The 22,542-nt window shown below is 42.3% G+C and overlaps 1 protein-coding gene across 1 annotated transcript in view; it reads right to left on the bottom strand.

Moving 5' to 3' along the window:
- TRPC6 (transient receptor potential cation channel subfamily C member 6) overlaps positions 1–22,542 on the bottom strand; it is a 156,602-nt gene that overhangs the window by 47,477 nt on the left and 86,583 nt on the right. Inside the window, exon 2 of the mRNA XM_018563548.1 lies at positions 6,078–6,852. Coding sequence (XP_018419050.1) covers positions 6,078–6,852 — 775 coding nt within the window. The remainder of the gene's footprint in view (positions 1–6,077; positions 6,853–22,542) is intronic.

Below are 22,542 nucleotides of genomic sequence, written 5' to 3'. Positions count from 1 at the left end.
CAGTTAAGAATGACCGAATCGAACACTCGGCCCATCCTTATTTCTTACAACATGTTTCTCTGCCCTCGCTATCCCTGAGTGAGTTGGAAATCCTCAATGCCGACATTACCCTATAAGAAGTACTCTCTGCTATTAAAAATTCTTCCTTTGGAAAAGCCCCTGGCCTTGATTCAGCCAAATTTTATTAACTACTCCCTTAGGACCTCACTGAACACCTGATGAATATGTATAATTAGGTCCTGCATGCACAGAGATAGCATCCAACAGGTGATGTGGCATTCATACAACTTATAACCAAGAAAGGTAGGGATCCTCATGAACTGGGTTTCTACAGACCTATCTTTTAAATGGATCGCGATGTAAAACTATTATCCAAAATGAGGGAATCATCTTGCTGGCCTGCTTCCTAATCTTATCTCATCAGCTCAAGTCGGCTTTGTTTCAGGACGCTCCGCAGTTTATAACATCAGAAGAGTTCTAACTGTGCTTGAACGCCATCAGCTTTCTGTTCTTTCTCCATTGTCTGATGCCCTTTCAGTGCTGGATGCGGAGAAATCACGTGATAATGTTAACTGGCAATGGCTGTTAAAGGTGATGAGGCCCATGGGCTTTGTGGGAACATTTCTAGATTTCATTACTATGCTTTATACCAACCCCACAGCCCAAATTTGTGTTGGCACCTCATTTTCTCTTCAGAAAGGTGACAGACAAGGATGCCCTTTATCTCCCTTGCTGTTTGTTATCTCAATAGAACCTCTAGTTCATTCTTTTTTGACACCTTCACTTTTCCAGAGCATTAAGGTGGGATCCGTGGAACTCAAATCTGCTTTATTTGTGGATGATAGCATTCTCTTTTTATCAAAACCCTTGCATACATGTTCCCATAATAGTTCAGCATCTCAGATCCTTCGGCTCTTTTCAGGGTTGTCCATTTATTATGACAACATTGAACTTATATTTCTTGACAAATCTCCTCCCCTCTCTAATCTACGGTGGGCAAATACTTGGGGATTTAAGCTAAAGAAAAGCTATATGGTTTACCTGGGAATTATTATTCCTTGTTCTTAGATCTCTACCTTCTTAATTTTACCCCTATAATACATAAAATCACTCAGGAACTATCACAACGGAGAGATCCCCCCTGGGATTGTCCAGTAGGTGCCACCACATACAAATTATGAGCTTTGCCTGCCTACTATATCCGTTACAGACCTTACCACTGCTATTGAAACATAAAGACATCAAATGCTTAGAATCCTTCTTTTCTCAATTTCTCTGGTCCGGGAGAAAGCCCCACATCACTCTACGTACTCTTCAACAACCTAAAGTCATGCTAATTTACCTAATCTTTGTATTTGCAACCTGGCCAGTCTGTGGCACCATGTTTGGGACTGGCTAGGTAATACATCCCACAACACTAACCTATCTTTAGAATCACAGTTGGTAGCCCCTTGGTCATTGGCATGTCATTTACACTCTACTCTACCAGACCTGACCCCTGTGTTGAAACAAAATATGTTACTAAGAAATACTATAATAGCCTGGAGGGAAGTATGTAAGCTTTATAAGTCCCCAGGAGTGATCGTCCCGCTTATTCCCATGTTTAGCTCCCTTGCCTTCCCACAGGGGCGAGACTCCAAAGTGTTTTGCATTTTTGATGACAAAGTAATAAAGGAAATCTCTCACCTCTTAACTGATGAAGGACAACTTTTAACTTTTCAACAACTCCAAGATGCATTTGCTATCCCCAGCTCACATTTTCTTCACAATAAGCAGATTAAACAGAGTTTGCTCAGTAAACTGTGGTGACTTTTATATTCTGTCAATATTCTCATTTATACCTCTATCTTAGCCTTAGATCAGCAGGTAAAGATGGAACTCCCTCGACCATGCCATGAATTTTCAGGCACATCCATTGAAGAGACATTGAATGTACTGCAATGGGGTTGGTCCTCAGTTTTGAAAGCAACCGCAGGAGAGATATGGAGGGAAATACAATTTAAATTGCTACATTGGTCATCCTATTCTAATTAACTTGTTCGTTTCTTCTATACACTGTTTTAATCTTGTTAACTTGATCTATTGTCAACTGTTTTTTTGATCCTATGTAATGTACCATTGCATTTTTTATCTCTCATGTTTATATACGCAGCAAACCCTCAATAAATATTTGTGTTAAAAAAAAAATCCCATCCTGAAAGATTACATTTACTTCAGGATCTTCTTCTAGTGGTGGAAATCAGCACTATACTTTATAGTTATTTTTCTACTGCTTCTGATAGTTCATCTAGTAAAGTCTGTGATCTCTTACGGACCTAAAATATATTTCACTGAGTAGTGGCTTGCTTTATTTTAGAATGTGCAACTTGACCATTAGGGAAGAGGTTAAGTAAGGCTGAGCTAGTTGTAATGAACCCTTCATCTTGTTGCAGCCTCATTTAGTTTACAAAATATTGATAATAAAGTGGTAGTTTTTGGTGCATTTGAATTGAACTGCATGTAATGTCAAATAATCATTAAATATTTAATATGTTGCCACCAACCACTGTATGTGTAACTTTGTTTTGGTACATAAAAGCATGCCTATAAAACCTAAAAATACCATTTATGGCTCACAGGATGGGCAGAACCTGATGAAGAGACCTCAGACCAGTGCAGTTTAGTCAAAATATAACTAATACTATAATAATAATAATATGAATAATTATAAAAAGAAGCCTTTAGAGGGTGAGTCCACCAAAAACTGACCAAAAGCTGCCATATTGACTCTTTTTTGCCTTTCTGGGACTCAGGTGGTAACAGTTCTTAACATTGTTTCCTGCCACCTTGAAATCTTGCTGGCCTACTGTACATTGCCAATCCAATTAAATAAAGATCATTCTTACCGATCAGTTTACCAATGTTAGCTCCAGGTTGATAGACCAGGAAAAGTAAATCTCTCTGTAACTAAATAATAAAGAAAAAAGCACCAGCTGATTATTCAGTTTGTTGGCATCTATGGAAGGTTTTGGTGTTCTAGGTGGTCCATCCCTCTAAAGAAATCAGAAATGTGTAGATTGTTTCCTAGGACATACCACTAACTCTAAAAATGATCTTCACATTTATTACTGTAAGGCAAAACTGGACTAAACATTGGTAAGAATGCCCCTGGACACTAGGGGGAAGTTTGTCATACCAAGGAGGGACCATTCATGATTAGCCCATGCAGAGACGAGATGAAAGGCATACTGCATACACTTCCTGGGTGGGATTATCAAGGAGAAAACAGAAACTGAACATGATCTAAACTTTTCACTCACCATTTCCTTTGAAAAGCCTGAGCTGATGGTGTCTAAAGGGGTGTCATATGCCTTAGCTTATCACATAATGCGACTGAATATAGTGCCTTTAGCTTTAGTGATTACCAGATCATCCAGGCCTTTAGGATGCAGGCGATGTTATACCATGGCCAAAATTTCCTCATGGGTGATTGAGAACACTTAGTTAATTGTTAAAGCTAAAACAAAGGGGTCCTAAAAAGCAACAAAGAAGCTACAAGAGATTACCTGCTTGCTATTGTTCCTGTAGAAAAACCAGAGGGATAAAGCAATTGATCAAAGCTGTACAATGGGTACAGACAACAGAAATGGGGATGCTTCTTTGTGCCTTTTCCAATCTCAATAATATTGTTTGAAGGGATGTGGGGGAACCTTGCCTAGGGCTACATTCTGTCCCTGATTACCATAGCAGGTGTTTTTTGATTCATCAATAGCTTAGATACCAACTATTTATCTACAAAGCCCATCACATATCCACATCATAAGTGCCACACTGAGAAGCAGACATCTTGTGCTCTGTGCTGTAAGGGGACAACCATCATAGTGTAATAGGGCAGCCTCATTGGGGAGGGGGAAAGGTGTGGGTGGCAGCAGCGCGGGTGAGTAACAGCACCGCCCCTCACCTGCTAACAGCTCAGCCTCCTGCCACCTCCCGTCCAGCTGACAGCTCAGCTGGCTGCTGCCTTCTGCCCAGCTGAAAGCTTGGCCCAAACCCCCCTCCCCTGTCTCTGGACCGCATTAACCCACCCTTCTCCTGGCCTCCTAAGGCGATGGGGTAGGGACGGTCCTGGTTGACAGTGTCTGCAATTGTTTGCATGTAAAATGTTAGCACGTGTTCGTATGTGCTGACAGTGCCCACAGCCATTCACGCCCGTGCGAATGCAATCAAATATGCTGCAAGTACCTGCAGGCAATCACCCATGGATGCAAACTATTTTTGTAGCAGGTAATTGTAGCATGTATGAGTACATGTGAAAGGTTGTCAGGTGTCATCGCTTTGTATAGTGTTTCCTACCCACAGCTGTTCACATGAGCTTCACAGATCAATTTGTGAGATTCACCCAACCTGCCTCATTCACAAGCATGAATGGGGGCTAAAATAAGCAAAAACAGCTGGTCAGATGGTGATCATTGCATGTTCATAGCCAGGTTTATGCACACACATAAAAAGAACTGATTTCACCTCCAGCTAGCCAATATTGTGAGCGAGCCAGATTTTGAAGTTTATTACAAAGTATAAATAATTGATGTTACATCGTAATCTTCCAGCAGTTATCAAATTGTTGATTAGCTGGGATTTAAAATATTATTACCTTAACAGCCTCAGTGGCCATGTGATGATGATGATGAAACTATAACTGTGTACTGTATCTGCTCTGCCAAGTCTTGCATTGCGGAATACAAATCCAGACATTAGCCTTCTTGCATATTCATAAGTGATACTATAGAAAATCCTCTCATCATTGCCAGCTGCCTGGAGGGTTGTTTAATTTATAAACCACCTTATCAAGCATCACCCATCTGTCTTCTTTGGCCATAGAGAGTTTGTGTATTATGATTGTTTATAATATGAAAAAAAGGTTTGAGTGGCTCACACTGTACATATAAAACTCGGGTAAGCAATTAAAAGTAGGTACAGAGCGATGCCTACGTTTCACCATCATGTAGTGTCCTAGGAGGTCACAAGGTTGGTCCATTTAATAAGCAAAATTAGACTTTAAGTTGCAAAGTCAAAGCTCAACTACCCCCCACATCCCCCTTCCCACAGTGTGGGTCTCACCTATAGTTAGAGGGGCTCAGATTGTTGCACTGAGGCATACATTGCATTCAGCAGAGCCTCGACTTTGGTGCCTGGTTAGATCTGCTTTATGGGTTTTATTCAAAGGGTGTTCACAAGAACTATTTTATTTATCGGCAGACAGAGGTGGGTTAAATAATCTATAACTAATATCTTTTAAGTGATATCTCTTTGTTGTAGTTCAGCAACAACCCCATGGCCAGCTGTTGCAAAGCCAAGCAAAAAAAACTCTGTACTCCTGCTGTATTCTCCCAAATCAAAATAAAGAGACAATCCACCAGTGAGTGTGTGATTTGCTTGTACTGGCTCAGACAGCTGGCTGGATTTAATTCGGATCCAATCTCCAAGTGACATAAGAAGCCAAGTGAATAAACCTGGCAGTATCCAGACTGAGGAAAAAAACGCCTCCCTACCCAATGATACTCATCCTCCCTGTGTCCCCCACAGCTTTGTTCCTCATTCAGAGCTAAGATTCCTAGCCCTGTGTAAGCTTCAAGATGGTGGGTGTTGGAGCTTAGATAGGGTTAATTTATTTTTCCTCCTTAGACGACAGTGTCTGAGCAATGCAACCTGGAATGAGGTCCCATGCTACCTTTTCGCTGAAAGCACTTGGTATCTAGAGAGGGCATTGCCACAGCAGCTGGAAAGTGCATCAAAGGTGAAGAGCAGTAGGTGGGGGGATGGTCTTACAACACCAACAAATTAACAAATTCTCCTTAACACTGTTCTAAGGTGAGAGCATATAATAACTTATACAGTGCATTATCCAGCATACACAGATGGAAGGAGGTTGCATGTAGAAATATGATCACTGTGTGTCACTGCTCACCATCTCCTCCAGGGAGAAGTGGAAAAGTGACAGTAAGGGGATTAATTTTCTACCACACCCATGGGGCTGACAGCAGATATGAGATCTCCATCTAACACCTTGAAAGGAGCACCCCTTGTAGTACTAGACCCACCTTGAATTCCTTCTCAATATTTGCTAACACAGCCAACTCATTACTAAGCGCCAAAGCTGTCATAACAGGGTCTTCACTGGACAACGATAGATAGGCAGGACTTGCAAGTCCCTTATATGCATTGATCCTGGACCTGGAGTGGCTAAAGGCGTCGTGTTTTTGTTTTTCATTACATTCACTGCATTTACAAAAATAATCATGAGGCCTCTCGATTCGGGTTCCCTTTCTCAGAAGGGTATGGACTATTTCATATTCCTGACAGTGAGCAGCCAAAATAATAGGCGTGATATCTTGAGAGAATCTAGTTCCGTCTTCATCATAGGCATAGAAGTCGTCGTGTTGAAATTCCGACTGGCTAGGACTCGTCGTAAGCCGCTTGCCTTCAGCAAAGGATGGATGGCCAAGAATGGCCTCTACTATCCTTACATATCCTTTACTGATAGCTAAAAGCAAAGCATCTCCCACTCGTGCCAAGTTTTCCTTCTTCAGCAACAGCTCTGTAATTTCCAAGTGCTCATTGGCAACTGCTAACTGCAAAGCATTCTGGCCCATGTAATCCACACAGTTGACATTTAAAGAGTGACATTCCTCCATCATCTTCCGGACCACAGGAATGTTCCCGTATTCTGCAGCCTCCAAAAAACGCTCCTCTTCTGCTGATAGGCTGGTGGAGCGGTCATTGAACATGTAAGCTGGCCCTCGGTTAGTTTGCCTCCTGCCTTTTTCTCGAAGTATTGTCTGCCTCCGATGCGACAATCTGTTTTCTGTAGCACGCCTGTGGGCAAGACAGTAAAAAGAGCTTGGTTATTCTTTTTCCAAACAGAACAATCATGAGGTACAAAGAATATTTCAAGAAGAGGTATCCAACCTTACAAAGGAAAGTGACTAAGGAGTACAAGTGATGTTTTTCTTTTAAGAAATCCAGTAAGATATTTAATGGAAATTTGAACCCCAACAATTGGTCTTTTCTAATGATAAAGGTGCACAGAAAGTATTTCCCATGGTTGGCTATATCCCATGAAATACACAGTATTGAGTGGTGATTGTCTAATTTCTATGCGTGATGTTAAAGATGGGCCTGTTCATACCAGTACATTGCAGAAACATGCTGTAAAAATGTAAAAAAACTGAAATGCAGGAAAGACAGTCCAGTGCATTGCAGATCCCCTGACATTTAATGACACCCCAATACACCTAGAAAGCACTGCACTTGTGTATCATCTGGGTGTTGCAAAGTGCTGCGTCAAACAAATGGTGCCTCTTCAGCTTCATGTGCAATAAGGTGCACTGGCACCCCATTCAAAGTTGGGTTGCATAATGCAGTGCAAGGAAAATGCATGAATAAGGCACGTTTTGTTGTGAACTGGTGTGGTTTTATAGCAGGCAATATTCCCCAAAGTAGAAAAGCATTTCTATCAACGATTAGAACAAGTAAGCTTTTAGCCTGTGCCATACACAGTAAATGTTATCATGACTGGCTTAGGAAGCTAGTCTTAGGACGTTCGGTGGTAGGTGAGCTAATATCACTTAGTGATGTTCTGTGATACTTGAAGGGTTATTAAACCCTCCGTTTTTTTTTTTGCATATATCTACTGCTAGCAAGCAGTAGATATATGCAAAAAGTGTTAAAAAGAAAAAAAAACCCGCTTTAAAAGAGGTTAATACTTACCTGTATCTTCACCGTGTGCTCCCGTCCGAAAATGTGAAAATTATCGGGCGGCCGCAAAGCATCTTGGGGCGGGCGCATGCGCAGTTCACATTTTCAGCCGGGAGACAAGGAGAGACACAAGGTAAGTATATGGACGCGTGCACCCGCATGCAAACACCGTGAGACAGGAAGTGCCAGCAAGGACAGAGGAGTCAGCGTTGGATCAGAGACCCGCAGCAGCGCTGGAGGGACAGATGGGCCAGACCATTAATTTTAACAACAATCTTATAAGATAAAATGTAGCATAATTTAGACATGGTATTTATAACTCTATAAATACATCTATACAATGATAGTGCAGCACTATAGCAAACAGAGGTTCAAAATACATACAACATACTACAACAACAAATACAAAAATGTGTCCCTAAACAAGATATTTTGTGCAAAGAGTCTTGTGTAAAAATGTATATTAACACTGTAAAGTGATCCAATTATCATAGGTGTAACCTCAGTGCTTCACTCCACACATCCAAGTAATCAATGAATGATGCTGAATCCCCCAGTGTGTCCCCACACCAAATCCAACAAGTGAAACAAATGGCAAATGCACTCATCAATTCATAACTAGCTTTAAATCCAGGAGCACATGGAAGGGCTTTACACAGTACAAACACAGACATTTTCCAGCACACTCACCAGCCAGCCTGCAAAAATTGTTATCTGTCTACAGCTGCCATTGTGGTGTGCTGGGCTTCTGGTGTGTACCTGTGCCTTTAAGGAGGTTGGACTACCTCCTGGCATACCGCACCCAATTCATGCATACGGTATATGCTCCAAGATGGAGTTAGGACTGCACTGCACTGCTCTGTTTTTAACCTTAATAGGTAAGGCAGTGTAGTTTTTTGCAGGCTGGCTGGTGAGTGTGCTGGGAAATTTTTGCTTTTGTGTTGTTATAGTTGGGTCTCAGCACTCTACTCTCTACTCTTTCTCGGTTCTTTGGTTACATTAGAGATTAGAAGGTTGATAGGCTGCTGAGTCTTTGCTGGTAGGGGGGCAGGGGGGAGTTGAGCAGCTAAAATAAAAGTGAGGCCTGGTGTACACCTAGCCGATTGTGCTGTTCAGCTGTTATCACAGTTTTCAATGCATACAGATGTCTATGGGACCAAAACCATGCAACAACCGCCTGAAAATAGCTCTTGCACTTTTTTGCGTGACAGGCGATTTTGCCCGTGTGACGCAATGCAATGGTGTGAACAGCCTCTATTGACTTAAATGTGAATCTGTGAAGAGAAGACAGAGGAGGCGCCTTTCCTGGTGCAGATCAAATTTATTTTCAATAGTCAAAGATAAAACATAAGGTACTCACAAACATAGATAAAATACAGCCATAGAGTGAAAGCTGGCAGGCAGATGGACATCCACTGAGGGAATCCTGCGTGCGAGTGACGTTGACGCGTTTCCGGGGCACGCCCCCTTCGTCAGAAAAATGTGAATCTGTGTTTTGCGCGATATCGCGTGGCTCAATCCGCATAATAAATTGCCTAGGTGTGTGGCTAGGTTCACACCTACGCAATTAAGCTAGTGAGCTGTTTTCGCACGGTTGTCGTGCGTTTTTGTCTGTACGACTGTTCTTTGAAAACTGTGCGGTTATCGCTCGGTTTTCAATGCATATAGATATCTATGGGACCCAACCCACATGACAACCACCCGAAAAAAGCTCCTGCACCTTTTTGCAGGACAGGCGATTTTGTCTGCAACAAACCGCAAAGGTGTGAACAGCTTCCATTGACTTCAATGCAAAGCTGTGTTTCATGCGATATTACATGACTCAATCCTCGTGATAAATAGCCTAGGTGTGGACCTAGCCTCAACTGGGTCAGAATGTGTTTCTGCTGTAAGCTTTGATGAATTATTATGCAGTGCATGCAGCTAGGAAGGTCAGTCAGGGTGTGTTTTAAAGCTTATTTACTGCTTGGTAAGAATATGTAAATCATTATCTATAGCCTAGTCACAGTTCTTCTTTTGATATTACAAGCACCAATGTAACTCTACCTTTTGAATAAAAAATATATATTACACAAAAAAATTTATCAATTCAAAGTAAGATTTTCAGCTGCCTGAAAAGCAGTTAAAAACGAGCATATCGCTGCTTGTTATACTGCATTTTCACCTATTCCTACACCAAAACCATACAGTGCTGAGATCCCAGCTCCAGAGAAAAGTGCTTTGACCACTTGGGTTTTCACATGCTCAGACATGTCAGCCTTTTTGTTTGACTATTGCCTACCGTATATACTCGAGTATAAGCCGTTCCGAATATAAGCCAAGGTACCTAATTTTACCACAAAAAACTGGGAAAAAGTATTGACTCGAATATAAGCCGAGGGTGGGAAATGAGGCAGCTACTGGTAGATAGATACCAATAAAATTACATGAATATTTATTTAAAAGAAAAATAACCTAGCTCTGTAAGTGGAAAAGGGGGTACAGGGCTACATATCATGTACTACGGATCATTTAACCCATTCATATTAGCAGAGGATAATGAGCGCCGCCCACCGGAGCAGCAGTGACGCGACGCTCGGCGAGGTAAGTAAGATGACACATGGCGCTGACTCGAGTATAAGCCGAGGGGGGTACTTTTCAGCAAAAAAAATTGGCTGAAAAACCCGGCTTATACTCGAGTATATACGGTAATTGCTAGATTTCCACTTAGGGCCTCGCGCAAGGGGCAGTTCCTGACACACTGACAATGATTAAGGAGAAGGAAAATGGAAATAACACTAGGGGGTTATTCACAAAGCTGCCGAAGGCAGCCGAGTGAATGACCCAGCCGAAGTAAAGTGAGCCGTATGTTCGACTATTCACTACGGCTCAGTACGGCTGATTTCAGCCATACATCAGCCTTCGGCTGCGCTTCGGTCGTGCAGAACTGAGCCAAAGTGCAGAAGGACTTTGACTCAGCCGATCCAACATCTGGATCGGCTGAGCCAAAGCTCTGGCAGCTCACTCGCTGCCGTTCGCCCCTATTCACATAGGGGCCGAACGGCAGTGAGTGAACAGCCGAATGCCTCAGCTATTCGGCTCGGTACTTTCGTGGTACCGAGTAGAATAGCAAATAGTGAAAAAAAGGTGCTAGCTCCTCCCCACCGGTTTCCTATTGGCCGGCACCTACTAGAGTCTTCTATCAGGTCCTGGTCAATGAACAACTGGGCGGAGCCGGCCGTATCATCACTTGTTAATGCACGCTGCGTTAAGGCAACTTATTCATTTTCAATGGGCTGTAGACGCACCTTACCACGTGGAAAAATTTTTTACTGCATTATTTTTGGAAATGCAGCACACCACATTGCAGGTACTTACATCTGGGTGTGTGTTTACTTACTGCATGTATGACTAATAGCGTGAATGGGCCCTCAAGCATTAAGCATGCAACATGGTCCTAAGTTAAACTTGCCCACTTTCTGTTCTTGTTAACAGCTTAATATATATATAGATACACAATAGGTTTCCTTGAAATTTAGTCACACTTAAAAGTATGGTAGTTTTTTTAAAATAAGGAAGAACAATTCTGAAGCTTTTTTCTGTGCATTGTTATCATGGCCAACCCCAAAGCTGCCTATCACTCTAATCAATAACATTAGCATACATCCATATTCCGGTTTCCTTCCTTGGTGGCAGCCAGGGCAGGTAGCCACTGACTGCTGATGCTCTGCTGTTATTCCTGCTTCGGTACTGACTGATTGACTGTATTGCATCCAATGAATGGACCAATTTGTAATGCTAATGATGCAGCAAGGAGAGAGACCACTACAATCTGACAGATGGATACGAAGAAATGCAAGCAGCTGAAGAACTATCTTCACCCATTTATCCAAATGATGTCACAGCTGTCTGCTGGACTGTGAAATATGATGGAGAGCACCATTCCCAGTGGACACAGGGCCATCATTCACAATGTGCAGAAACATCTGCAACCTGCCTTCTATTGTGTGTGAAAGGAAAGGAGTGTTGCAAGACAACTCGGCATCTGTAGAATAAATATATACAGTAAACACATTATTGGATGTAATTTTGCTTGCCTGTGATCTAAGTATAGGTATTATTAGCATGTTAAAATGTTAAAGCCGAGTAGCTGCATCTTAGCTTTTCACCAGTAAAGAAGGACAGAAAATCAGGATTTTGTTTAATTTTAAGATGCTTAGTGAACATAAATTAAATGTTTTTTTTGCATTTTAAATGTGGCTTTTTTGTAAATATTACCTGTAGAAATTATGAATTAACATGCATCTTTGTCCCATTGGTAGAAATTTTCCAAAGTGATGGAAATCCCCTCTTAACCAGGCATACACAGATCAAATTCCGGTTCATCCAGAATTCATCAAAAACTTGCACAGTTGGTGCCACTGTCGGCACCCTTCTGACCGCCATCCCTCAATCAATTGATCGAAGGAGCAGGTCGGAAAATTCTTGGCCAAACGGAACTGGCAGAATACAATAGAAACAGCGAGAGATTCTGAGGTCAACACCAAGCATGGATGGAAGAATCTGTTCTATGTTCTTTCATTCAGCCCACAAAGTTAAAGGAAAACACAGAACTGTGTATACCCAGCTTTAGACAGTTGTCACTGCAAATGCCGGGCCCATAACACCCTGCACTCTCAATATCCCCTCAAACATTCAGGTTGAGGCGTAAAGGACATTGTGTGGTGGAGAAGAAGTAATGGGAGGCACAGCTCTGAATTGAAGTCAAGAATTGCAGCCAGAGCTGCATTTTTTCTCATCATATTACTCCACCTGGGGGACTTTTTAAAGGAAAAGAAAGAAAAATAAATACTATAATCACTTTGGGTTAGGCATGTTCAGATACCAATGCCGATACTTGGCATTTTCACGAGAACCTCCAGGGTCACAGTGGTTGCAGCTGTGACAGGGCTCTGGTGCTCCATCACTGTCCTGAAATAATTAGTCTGTATTGTTTTAGAAAAACAGTCACATGACACTAAATAAAAATGTATCAGTAATTGTATATGCGAGTACTCAGACAAGTATTATATATATATATAAAACAAATCATAATTAAAACAGGGATGCACAAAATCGCAGGAGCCCCGTATGCTCCTTAAAAATGACAGCTGCCTCCTAATTTTTGGAGCTGGAAAAGTATCAGTCCTTGTACTTGTACCAAGTATGGTACTTGATATCTGTGCATCCCTACTTTGGGTCCATTTTTAAGTTGATTTGTTATAAACAAATGTTTCATCTCTTTTTAAAAGAAAATAAACAAATAAAATTTTAAAACAAAATGCACCCAATGATTATTAAAATGATTTTGCGGCGCTAAAACCCCTATTGTGCCTAAAAGCCTATATCTGTTGGTGATTGTTGTGTCCCCCCAAAAAAGGTGTTAATTGAGAATAAACACAATTAATATAGATAACTTCTATAATAAAATCAGTGAAATTAAATAGTGCGTATATCACAGTGCAAGCTGAAAACTCATATTGCAGTTATAAGTGAATAGTAATATCATGTGCCACAATCAAACCAAAAAATTATTTTGATAATAAAGTCACAATCTTGATGGATAAAGTTCCAGATATAGCTACCCAGTGAAATATTAGTGACAAATGCTGACCAAAATCAGCAAATTATAGGTGAAATAATTCCAACTTTAAATTCATAATTGTCCATTAACCAATATAAAGTGTCAAGTGCTTTAAGTGATCCTTCTTGTACCACACACGAAGCCCCCCTGGGCAGTGCACACTCACCGCATAAAAATCTTTTTTTCACTTTGTGGGTAACTAAAGCAGGTATTAAGTCAGATAGTTCTTAACGTTCACTCCAGAAGTTTATCAAACATTGATTTCCATATGTTAAGATATTAAAAGGAACTACTCAGTGTAATATGTTTGCAAACGTTTATTGATAAAACCATAAAAACTCACATATCCAAATGAAACCGCCCGGTGTCTCATGAGCGCCCGTGCTCACTTCCGCAATCTCTCTAACGTTGTGACGTAGGATAGGCCCACCCCGACGCGTTTCATCACACAGGACGTTCTCAAGGGGATAGCAGGTCAAAATCATTTTCTTAATCATTGGTACGCTTTAGTCTGTATTGTGGCAGCTTCACTACCCATATTTTCATATTTTTAGTCTCTCATCCATAAGCGCAGATCAATAGATTTTATAAAATGCACCCAATACACAGGGCATTATGGCTTTTTCAAAAAGAGATCACAGCATCAGCTGTTTGCCTTCAGACTCTTTCTCTGTAACTGGCTCCATTTGAACCAAGAAAACAGGGAGAGGTAGGGAGGGAATGAATCATTGTGTTTTGAAACCTTCAGCCACTGACCTTAAAACTAACCTAATTTAACTCCTAAACTAAACCTTTCTTCTGTTCACCCACTTTGTCCTGTGCTGAATTCTCAAATTCATGCTGATAGTTGTGTGCTAAAGGAAAATGAAGCTGAACTGTCACTTCTGGAGCTGGCGCCCAGTAGAATCTATAGCTAATGTAGTTGGGGTGGCTATCTAATGGTCATCTACTCTCTTGGTAGAGGAAACCTTTGAGGAAAGTAATGTTAATCAGTAGTAAGCTGCCAGACCGCACTGACTACCAGTTATTTGCATGCATACTCCGGGCAGACAGACCAAGCAGTTTACAGGGGGCCATAACTGCGCAGAACGGACTCCATTTTACATTTTAGGCAATAGAGGTTTTGGGAAGATGGCTTTTCTAGAAGGGATGAAGGAATTAGAAAAAAAGAGGTATATAGCAGAAGTAACAAGCTTCAGTTTTTCTCATGGCAAAATGAAGCCCCAAAAATGTCAAAACCATTTGGGTACAGAACACCTCCAGAAACATAATTTTCTGCTTATGTGATTGATCACTGCACAACCCATAGATTCACATTGACAGGCAATGCAAATTTTGGTGACATTCTTTTCAAGACTCTAACATGGGTAAAAGGGGTACATGGGTAAAAGCTTTCCCCTTTTATTTTTTATTTTTTGTAAAACATATTCATTATATCCAATATTATCCAGTTTCAATAGTGCATATCATTTTAAATATTAAATTCCTATCCTCTGCCCCTGACTATGTGATTCTAAATTACAAGTCCTCATAGTTCTATATTGAAATATAAAATGACAGTTACAGTTTGTAAGGTCCATGTTCAGCTGTTCTTGACATGATTTGTTAGTTAATGAAAAGAGGAAAATGTCCCATGTATTTATATAAAATAGGACTGGATTACAGATTCATGCCTGCAGTGACATAATTTGGATAAGGGAAAAATCATGTTTTACAAGCTAGAACTTCAAATTAAATGGACTTTTTTGGCAATTTATCCCAAGAATGCTGCGTGTCCATATTCTTTAAGATGATGTACACTGAATGTAAACTTGATTCTGGATATTGTGCTGGTCATTATAAAGCCACTTAACTACATGTAATGCTGTCCTAAAAAACTTTATTTTTAATCTGGAAAAAAATGCCCGTGTGGAGACACCCCTCCCCCCACATTTTAAGGGTTTTTGCTGGGTTTTTTATGTTGTAATCTACATGTTAGGCCTGAAAATTACTTCTCCCTCCGAATTATATATTATATATTAAATTAAATCATACATTATATACAGTATTTCCTAAAAGCAGAGATCCTGTAGAATAAAATGATGGCTTTATCGAGCTCAAAATGTCAATAAAAATAGGGCACAATAACACCCTAGGGCATAATAAGATAATGCCAATTTAAAAAAAAATATATAAAAGATGAGGTTGTACCATGTAAATTGTTGCCCATGCCAAGCTTAAAAATTGCATGCGCCCGTGAAAGAGCGACAAAATATGATACTCCAAATTGTCCATATGCTACGCTTTTAAAGCCTGTACAGGTCATCACTTTAGAAGTAACCATAAATATTGGCCTTAGAATCATTGCATGTGGCGATACCTAACATGTGTGGTGCGATTGTCGTTTTTGTATGTAGATGCACCCAACTTGTGTTTGCGTTAGTATGCATGCATTTGTGTGGATGGGGGGACTTTAACATTTTTTGGGGGGTATTTTTAAATTTTATTAACTTTATTTTTTGAACATTTTTTTTAAATTTAAATTCATTGATATAACATAGGGGGGCTCTCAAGCCCTCTATGTGATTGCACATTGGAGGTGACAGGTTCTCTACAAGGTGACATTAGGGGTCACCTTTCGTCAATGGCAGAGAAAGGGTTAATGCCTGTTATGTCTATAGAGGTAAAAGGAGTAATTCTTCCCTTATTCCTTGCTACAGCATGTCCCCCCAATCTGCGGGATCATCAGTGAAAACATGCAGATGACGAAAACGATACCCAAAAACATTTTTGTCGATTAAATTAACACTGCTACACTGAGGGCTGGATTTCCCACAAGGCCACCATAGCCTGGCCTTGGGGAAGCAGGGAGTAGAGAGACGGCACAGCCTCCGAGTGTGGAGTTTTTTTAATACATGTAGCATTGCTCCGGGCAGAGCCGTAGCTAGCTCCTTTTGCGCCCGAGGCAAGAACAGAAAATTGTGCCCCCAACAGACATGTGCGGTATGGGACGTCATGCGCTGTTGGCCAAATCCAAAATGGCATAAAATGTTTTTTCGTTTGACGAAACTAATAAAAACATTTTTAGTTTCCGTTCATTTCGTCAGAAATTTTTTTTTGTCTTTGCACATGCCTAGTAATATGTGTGCATGAGTGTGTGCGTGTGGGGGTTTAATGTATTTATTATTTTACTGTTGGGGGGGGGCTTCGGGGAAATATTTAGGGATCTAAACAGACCCCTGACAAAGAAAAAGAGATTGAGGACACAGAGTTCTCTGCCCATACAGGTGGGGGAGACCAAGCTGGAGCTGTGTTGGCCACCTGGCACCCCTGTTGCCAATGGCGCCCTGTGCTCGCCATGGCAACAGGGGTGAGGGGGCGCAGCCAGGCCGGCCTTGACTGCGCCCCCTCTCAGCTGTGCCTGAGGCGGGTGCCTCACTCGCCACATGGTAGCTACTGCCCTGGTTCTGGGCAAGCAAGGCTAAATGTAGAGTGGGGAAGCCGGTGTTTTACTACAAGTGATTACGGAAATGCAGCCAAGATCAGTGCGTGCAGCTCCATCCTCCATAGTTCTCCCCACCTCACCTGGCTGCCTCTCCCTGCTGGTAAATCACTTCCCACCGTGGTTTTCAGAGTCCCTTGCTCCTCTGTGGGACCCAGGACCACGGCACATCCATTCAGGATGGAGAGTGGGGAGCAGAGCAGAGAACGTCCAACAGCTAGAGTGCCATGGTGGCCTTGTGGGAAATCCAGCCCTCCGTGTAGCAGTGTTAATTTAGTCGACAAAAATGTTTTTGGGTATAGTTGGTCAAGTGTATGGTCAGTAAATGCACCAATAATGATACCAGTATCAGTATCAGTGCTAATACCGAGTATTTGGGTGTGAACTTGCCAAAATGCTCCTAATACTTATCCTGATACTGGAACTGCCAACTTCCTGATTGGCTCGTCACCAGGGAGAATAGAGCTGGCTTCCTGGCCAATCATAAAGCCGGGGGGCGGGTAATGACTCGCCCCCTGGCTTCTTGATTGGCTGGAAAGCCAGCTCCATGTTTCCTCGTCACTTGGTGACGGCTTCCTGGCCAATCAAGAAACTGGGCGGTGTGTAATGACTCGCCTCCCAGGTCCCTGATTGGCCAGAAACCCGGATCCATGCTTCCTCGTCACCAGGTGATGAGGGAGCATAGAGCCGGCTTCCCGGCCAATCAGGAAGCCAAGCAGCGGGTAATGACTAGCTGTCATTACAAGCCGCCTGGCTTCCTGACTGGCCAGAAAGCCTGCTCCTTGCTTCCTCATCACCTAGTGATGAGGGAACATGAAGACGGCTTCACGGCTAATCAGGAAGCAGGGGGGCGGGTCATTACATGCTACCCGGCTTCCCGGCTAATCAATCAGCTGGGCAGCGAGTCATTACACGCCGCCCGGCTTCCTATGTGGGACTTCCAGAATCGGTGCTCAGTATCGGCAAGGACTTGTACTCGATACCGAAAAAACGGTATTGGTGGATCCCTAATAAATACTGTAACCATTATAACATTTTCCCTTATCACAGGAGCCGATCAGTAGCACACACACAAAATGCAGCTCACTCTTAGCAGACTCCAGTATGAGCAATTATACAAAATGTAGATGAGAACGTCTGCACAGCAAATATGTTACACACAAAAAAATGTTAGAAAGGTGAACAGGTGCTTTAAGGACATAAAAAGGCATCAGATGTTCCGAAGACTATTAATGTGTCCTCTTTTATTTGGCAATTCCCCTTTTATTTGGCAAGCGCTGTTTCCCTGCCAGTGGTAAACAAATGGAACAGAAATAGAATCCAAGTAAAAGAAAATAGACCTAAAACTGATTAATCTGACACACAATTTGCCATCCGTAGTCTGTACAGGGCTTTGTCTATAAGGGGGTAATGAACTGATTCACCTGATCAGCTTCTGCTCTAGAACAATTACACGGCTCAGGTAATAAACAACACAACATGAAACAGATACAGGCAAAAATCATTATTTCTTTCACTCAAATGTTAATGAAATTTAATATCTGAACTCCAAGCAAATAGCTAAATACACAGAAGAAATACTTAATACCCAGGGCTCTCCCTATAATGAGGCAGTCTGAAGCTGTTGCCTCAGGCAGCATCTGTTTGGGTCACATGGGGGGGGGTGGCAAGCAAAGTGGTATGTGCCTGTGTGTGCCTTTCCGGCCCCCATTACGGCCAGAGCGCCCCAGGTTGCTGGGAGCTGGGCGGGGAGATGTGTAGGGCCATAGACATCTCCCCGCCCAGCTCTCAGCCACCTGAGATGTCCTGGCTGGCACCTGCCCAGCTCCTGGCAACCAGTGACATTGCTGGTTGCCAGGAGCTGGGTTGGATGCCGGCCAAAGTGTCCCAGGTTGCTAAGAGCTGGGCAGGGAGATGTCTATGGCCCTTGCACATCTCCCCACTTGGTTCCCAGCAACCTGGGGCATTCTGGCCATAAAGGGGGTGGCAGATTGTGCCTGCCGACCCCCCCCACATGACCCAAACAGATGTAGTCTATGCAAGGAAAAAGTACTGAGAATGTACTGTAGGCCACCAATGTAGCTTTAGTTCAGAAAAAATAAGGCTACGGTTCAAAGACATCATCGTGCTACATGTGCAACAACAGTGTAACTTGACCGGCATGGAAGAATTCCAGTGAGCATTTACTGGCTTTTCACTGCAGTATTGATAGGACTCTAATAGTCCTGGGGCACTCCCAGGCACCCTATGGAAGGAAATGTGGGCAATGCATAACATGTCATGTGGAGAAAACGTCTGTCTAAATTATAAATGATCTAAGGAGGGCTAAGGAGTTGAAGCCTATTCACTTGTCAGGAACGACATTCACTGGGGGCAGCTGTGAAATCAAAACTGCAGATACAGTTATATATAGCAAGATATACTACATCAATAAGCCATCTAGCTAGAAGCAGAATATATCATTGTGTATTAATTTTCTCTAATCCCCCTGGGGTCTCTGGATCCCCTAAAAGGGGGAAGAGGTAAACATTTAGGATGTATTGTTTTCAATTAGTACACAGCTGCGGTGAATCTTAAAGAAAGGTCTCCCCAGAATATAACTTCATTAGAATGCTTTCTATCCAGTGCCACACAATGTTCCTTTCACATATAGGGATAAGAGCTGGTCGAGGATACTTGTATATTGAAAACACTAATTAAAGAGAACAATATAGAAAGATGTTTTGGAACGGTGAGATCTTTCAGGAGGGAAAGTGATGCTGGACTGTTGGGGTGAATAGTGCACCTGCAAGTGGGTCCAATCACATTACCAACTAGGATTAAATGGTCGGTCAAGTTGAAGTCCACCTCCAGCCAAAACGTTTTAAAAAGACCTACTTTCATGTGGTCATGGAGTGTAGATAACGACAAAGATTTGCCAGAGGTGGCCACAGATTTTACCTAATGAGTTGCCAATTAGTATTAGTTCTCCATTCTCCAGCCCATCACTTCGCAAACCCCCATTCATTACAGGGATGTCTGGGCTAGGGATGGAAGCAGGGAGCTGCTGGAGCTTATCATTGCATCCTATAGCTTCCCTCCAATAATGCAAATTAGCCTCATCCTTTCCCTGCATGGCCCAGCCATTGTATTCCACCTCCCCTCCCACGTCTACCTATCAGAGAGAGGGTGGAGCTAAAGTACATACAGTTTGTTCAGTCACCATATTGGTTCCCAATGCTACTCTAAAAAGTCCTACAGTTTGCTGTTTGCATAGTGGCTGTGGTGTTTACACTGATTGGTCACCAGAGACTCCCTGTGAATGGTCTTGGGCTTTCCAGCTATCACCTGCTGGAAAACTCATTCCTACCTCTTTTGAGAAAAAATACCAGCATTATAATCTCTCTCCTGTGAAGAAGGCTAGCAACATTTTGACCACCACCGTTGGTCAAATAATGGCCAAGTTACAATAAACCAGCCCTTCTAAATCAGGGCTCTGCCAGAGGTTTCTAGGGGTTCCTTGAGCTGTAGCTGATTGACCTATTTGATGGTGGCTGCATAGTTCCGGGTAGACATGTGCACCGGAAAAAAATTAGTTTTGTTTCGTTTTCATTTGGATTTTTCTTTATTTTATTTTTCGTGGTTCAGGTCCAAAAGTCCATTTGTTTGGGGATTCGGATTTGTTAGCTGTAGTATGTATGAAAATTCATTGCAGCAAAGTGACATTAGACAAAAAGGAAAAAAAAAATATATTTTTTCAAAAAATCGTGAGCTTCCCCCTTCCAATTCATACCAGACCCTTTTACGTCTGGCAGGAATGTTAGGAGGGACCTTCCCCTCCCCTCCAATTAAAAAATACAAAAAAGTGCATAGGGTTCCCCCCAAAAGCCGTACCAGGCCCTTTAGGTCTGGAAGGAATTTTGAGGGAGATCCCCACCCCAAAAAATGGGGGGGAAAATAAAGGAATTGTCAAAAATTAAAGGACTTTTTAAAACGTGTGGTGTGTTTATCTACATTTGGTTTAACCCTTTAGTGAATGAGTAGGAGTACCCCTTACACATTCACAAGGGGGGGGGGCGGCATCTGGGTGCCCCCTTAAAGGTGTAATCCGAAGCAAATAAGCCCCCCTGCCTGCAGACCCCCCACAACCACCAGTTCAGGGTTGTGGGGAAGACGCCCTTTTCCCCATCGGCATGGCCTGGTATAGCGCAGGGAGGGGGGGGGGGGCGCTCGATCGCCCCCCTTTCCTGCCCTGCTGGGCCTGTGCTTGGATCAAGGGTCAGGTAGGAATTTTAGGGGGGCCCAATGCCCCCCCCCCCCATTTTTTGGGGGTAGGGTTCTCCCTTAAAATTCCTCCCAGACCTAAAAGGCCTGATATGACTTTTGGGGGAACCCTAAGCACTTTTTTTTATGTTTAACTTATGGGGGTCCTTCCTAACATTCCTACCAGACCTAAAGGGTCGGTATCAATTGGGGGGGACCTCACGCTTTTTTTTCCCCCTCTCCTGTGGACTTTTAAAAAAATCATAATTTTATTTCTTTCGTCTAATGTCACTTTGCTGCAACAAAAATTTCTACATACCATAGCTAACCAATTTCGTACAAAATTTTCATTATCGGAAATTCGGATTCGTTTGCATTCGTCATTTCCTTCATTCGGAGATTCGGATATATCCGAATCTCCGAATAACAATAATTTGTCCGAATAACAAATCTTTCGCAAACGAATTGCACATGTTTAGTCCCGGGTTCAATGCCACTTGGCAAAGCCAATGGCACAACACCAATTATCTTTTTAGCTATCTGCAAGGGTGGCATTCTGACCACCACATTCTTCCCGCTACCCACCAAGAGGTGTGATGGGGCTGTAAAAAACTCAGGACTGGATTGGCAGAAATACAAATTGTTTGACAAGTACAACAGCCCTCATATATGTATTTCATCTGTGTATTTATCTGGTTGCCTGAAGTTCAGCTTTAAGACTTTGTTTACAGTAAAATTAAAAAGCGAAAGGTCAGTATTAAAGCTCTTTGGACCCCTGACACAGAGTGCTGCTATTGATAATCTCCTAATGACTGTCAGGGGACAATACAGGTCTAAGGATCAATGAGACAATGCAAAGCATTAAATCAGCAGCACCACCATTAACAATGCTTACAAGGAATACATTCCATGTAAAATAGCACTAATGAGTATTAAGTGTACCACCCAACCATTATATAAGTGGATGGTTGGGAGGTACACCAAAATGTGTAAATAACAGTTGTGTTGTCTTTTGCAAAATATGCCAATCTGTGCACCCACAACCCATTGGGATTCCGGTGCTCTACATTACCTTACATAGTCCTCAAATACCCCCACATTGCAGAGAAGAGGGCAAGAGCTGGAAATATTCTTAGTCATGGATGTAAAGTATGGAGAGTGGAGTTCCTAAATCAGCATGTCTTATAAAGGACACCACGAAAGTAACTGTCATTTACACATCACACTTACTTCCCTAACATCTGGCTGGAAAATAAATATTGTGGAGTTCTCCTTTAAAGGAAAGCTGCACTAAGAAATAAGGAGGCAACCATTACTGTCTTCATCTTCCAACATTGCTAGCTGCCTTTCTTCACTGGCTATTTGGTCACTGGCTAACAAGAATGCAGATCAGGAGTTCTGACTTCTCTGCTGGCATACCTGTATCAGCCAGAGTCAGCCAGGCAACAAGCATTTTCTGAAGGATGTCAGCAATGGTGGGCTA

The sequence above is a fragment of the Nanorana parkeri genome, unplaced genomic scaffold (assembly GCF_000935625.1).
Source record: "Nanorana parkeri isolate BGI_ZX_2015 unplaced genomic scaffold, ASM93562v1 scaffold673, whole genome shotgun sequence".
NCBI lineage: Eukaryota > Metazoa > Chordata > Amphibia > Anura > Dicroglossidae > Nanorana > Nanorana parkeri.
Note: the sequence above shows the minus strand (reverse complement) of the source record. Positions and strands in the feature narration are given on the sequence as shown.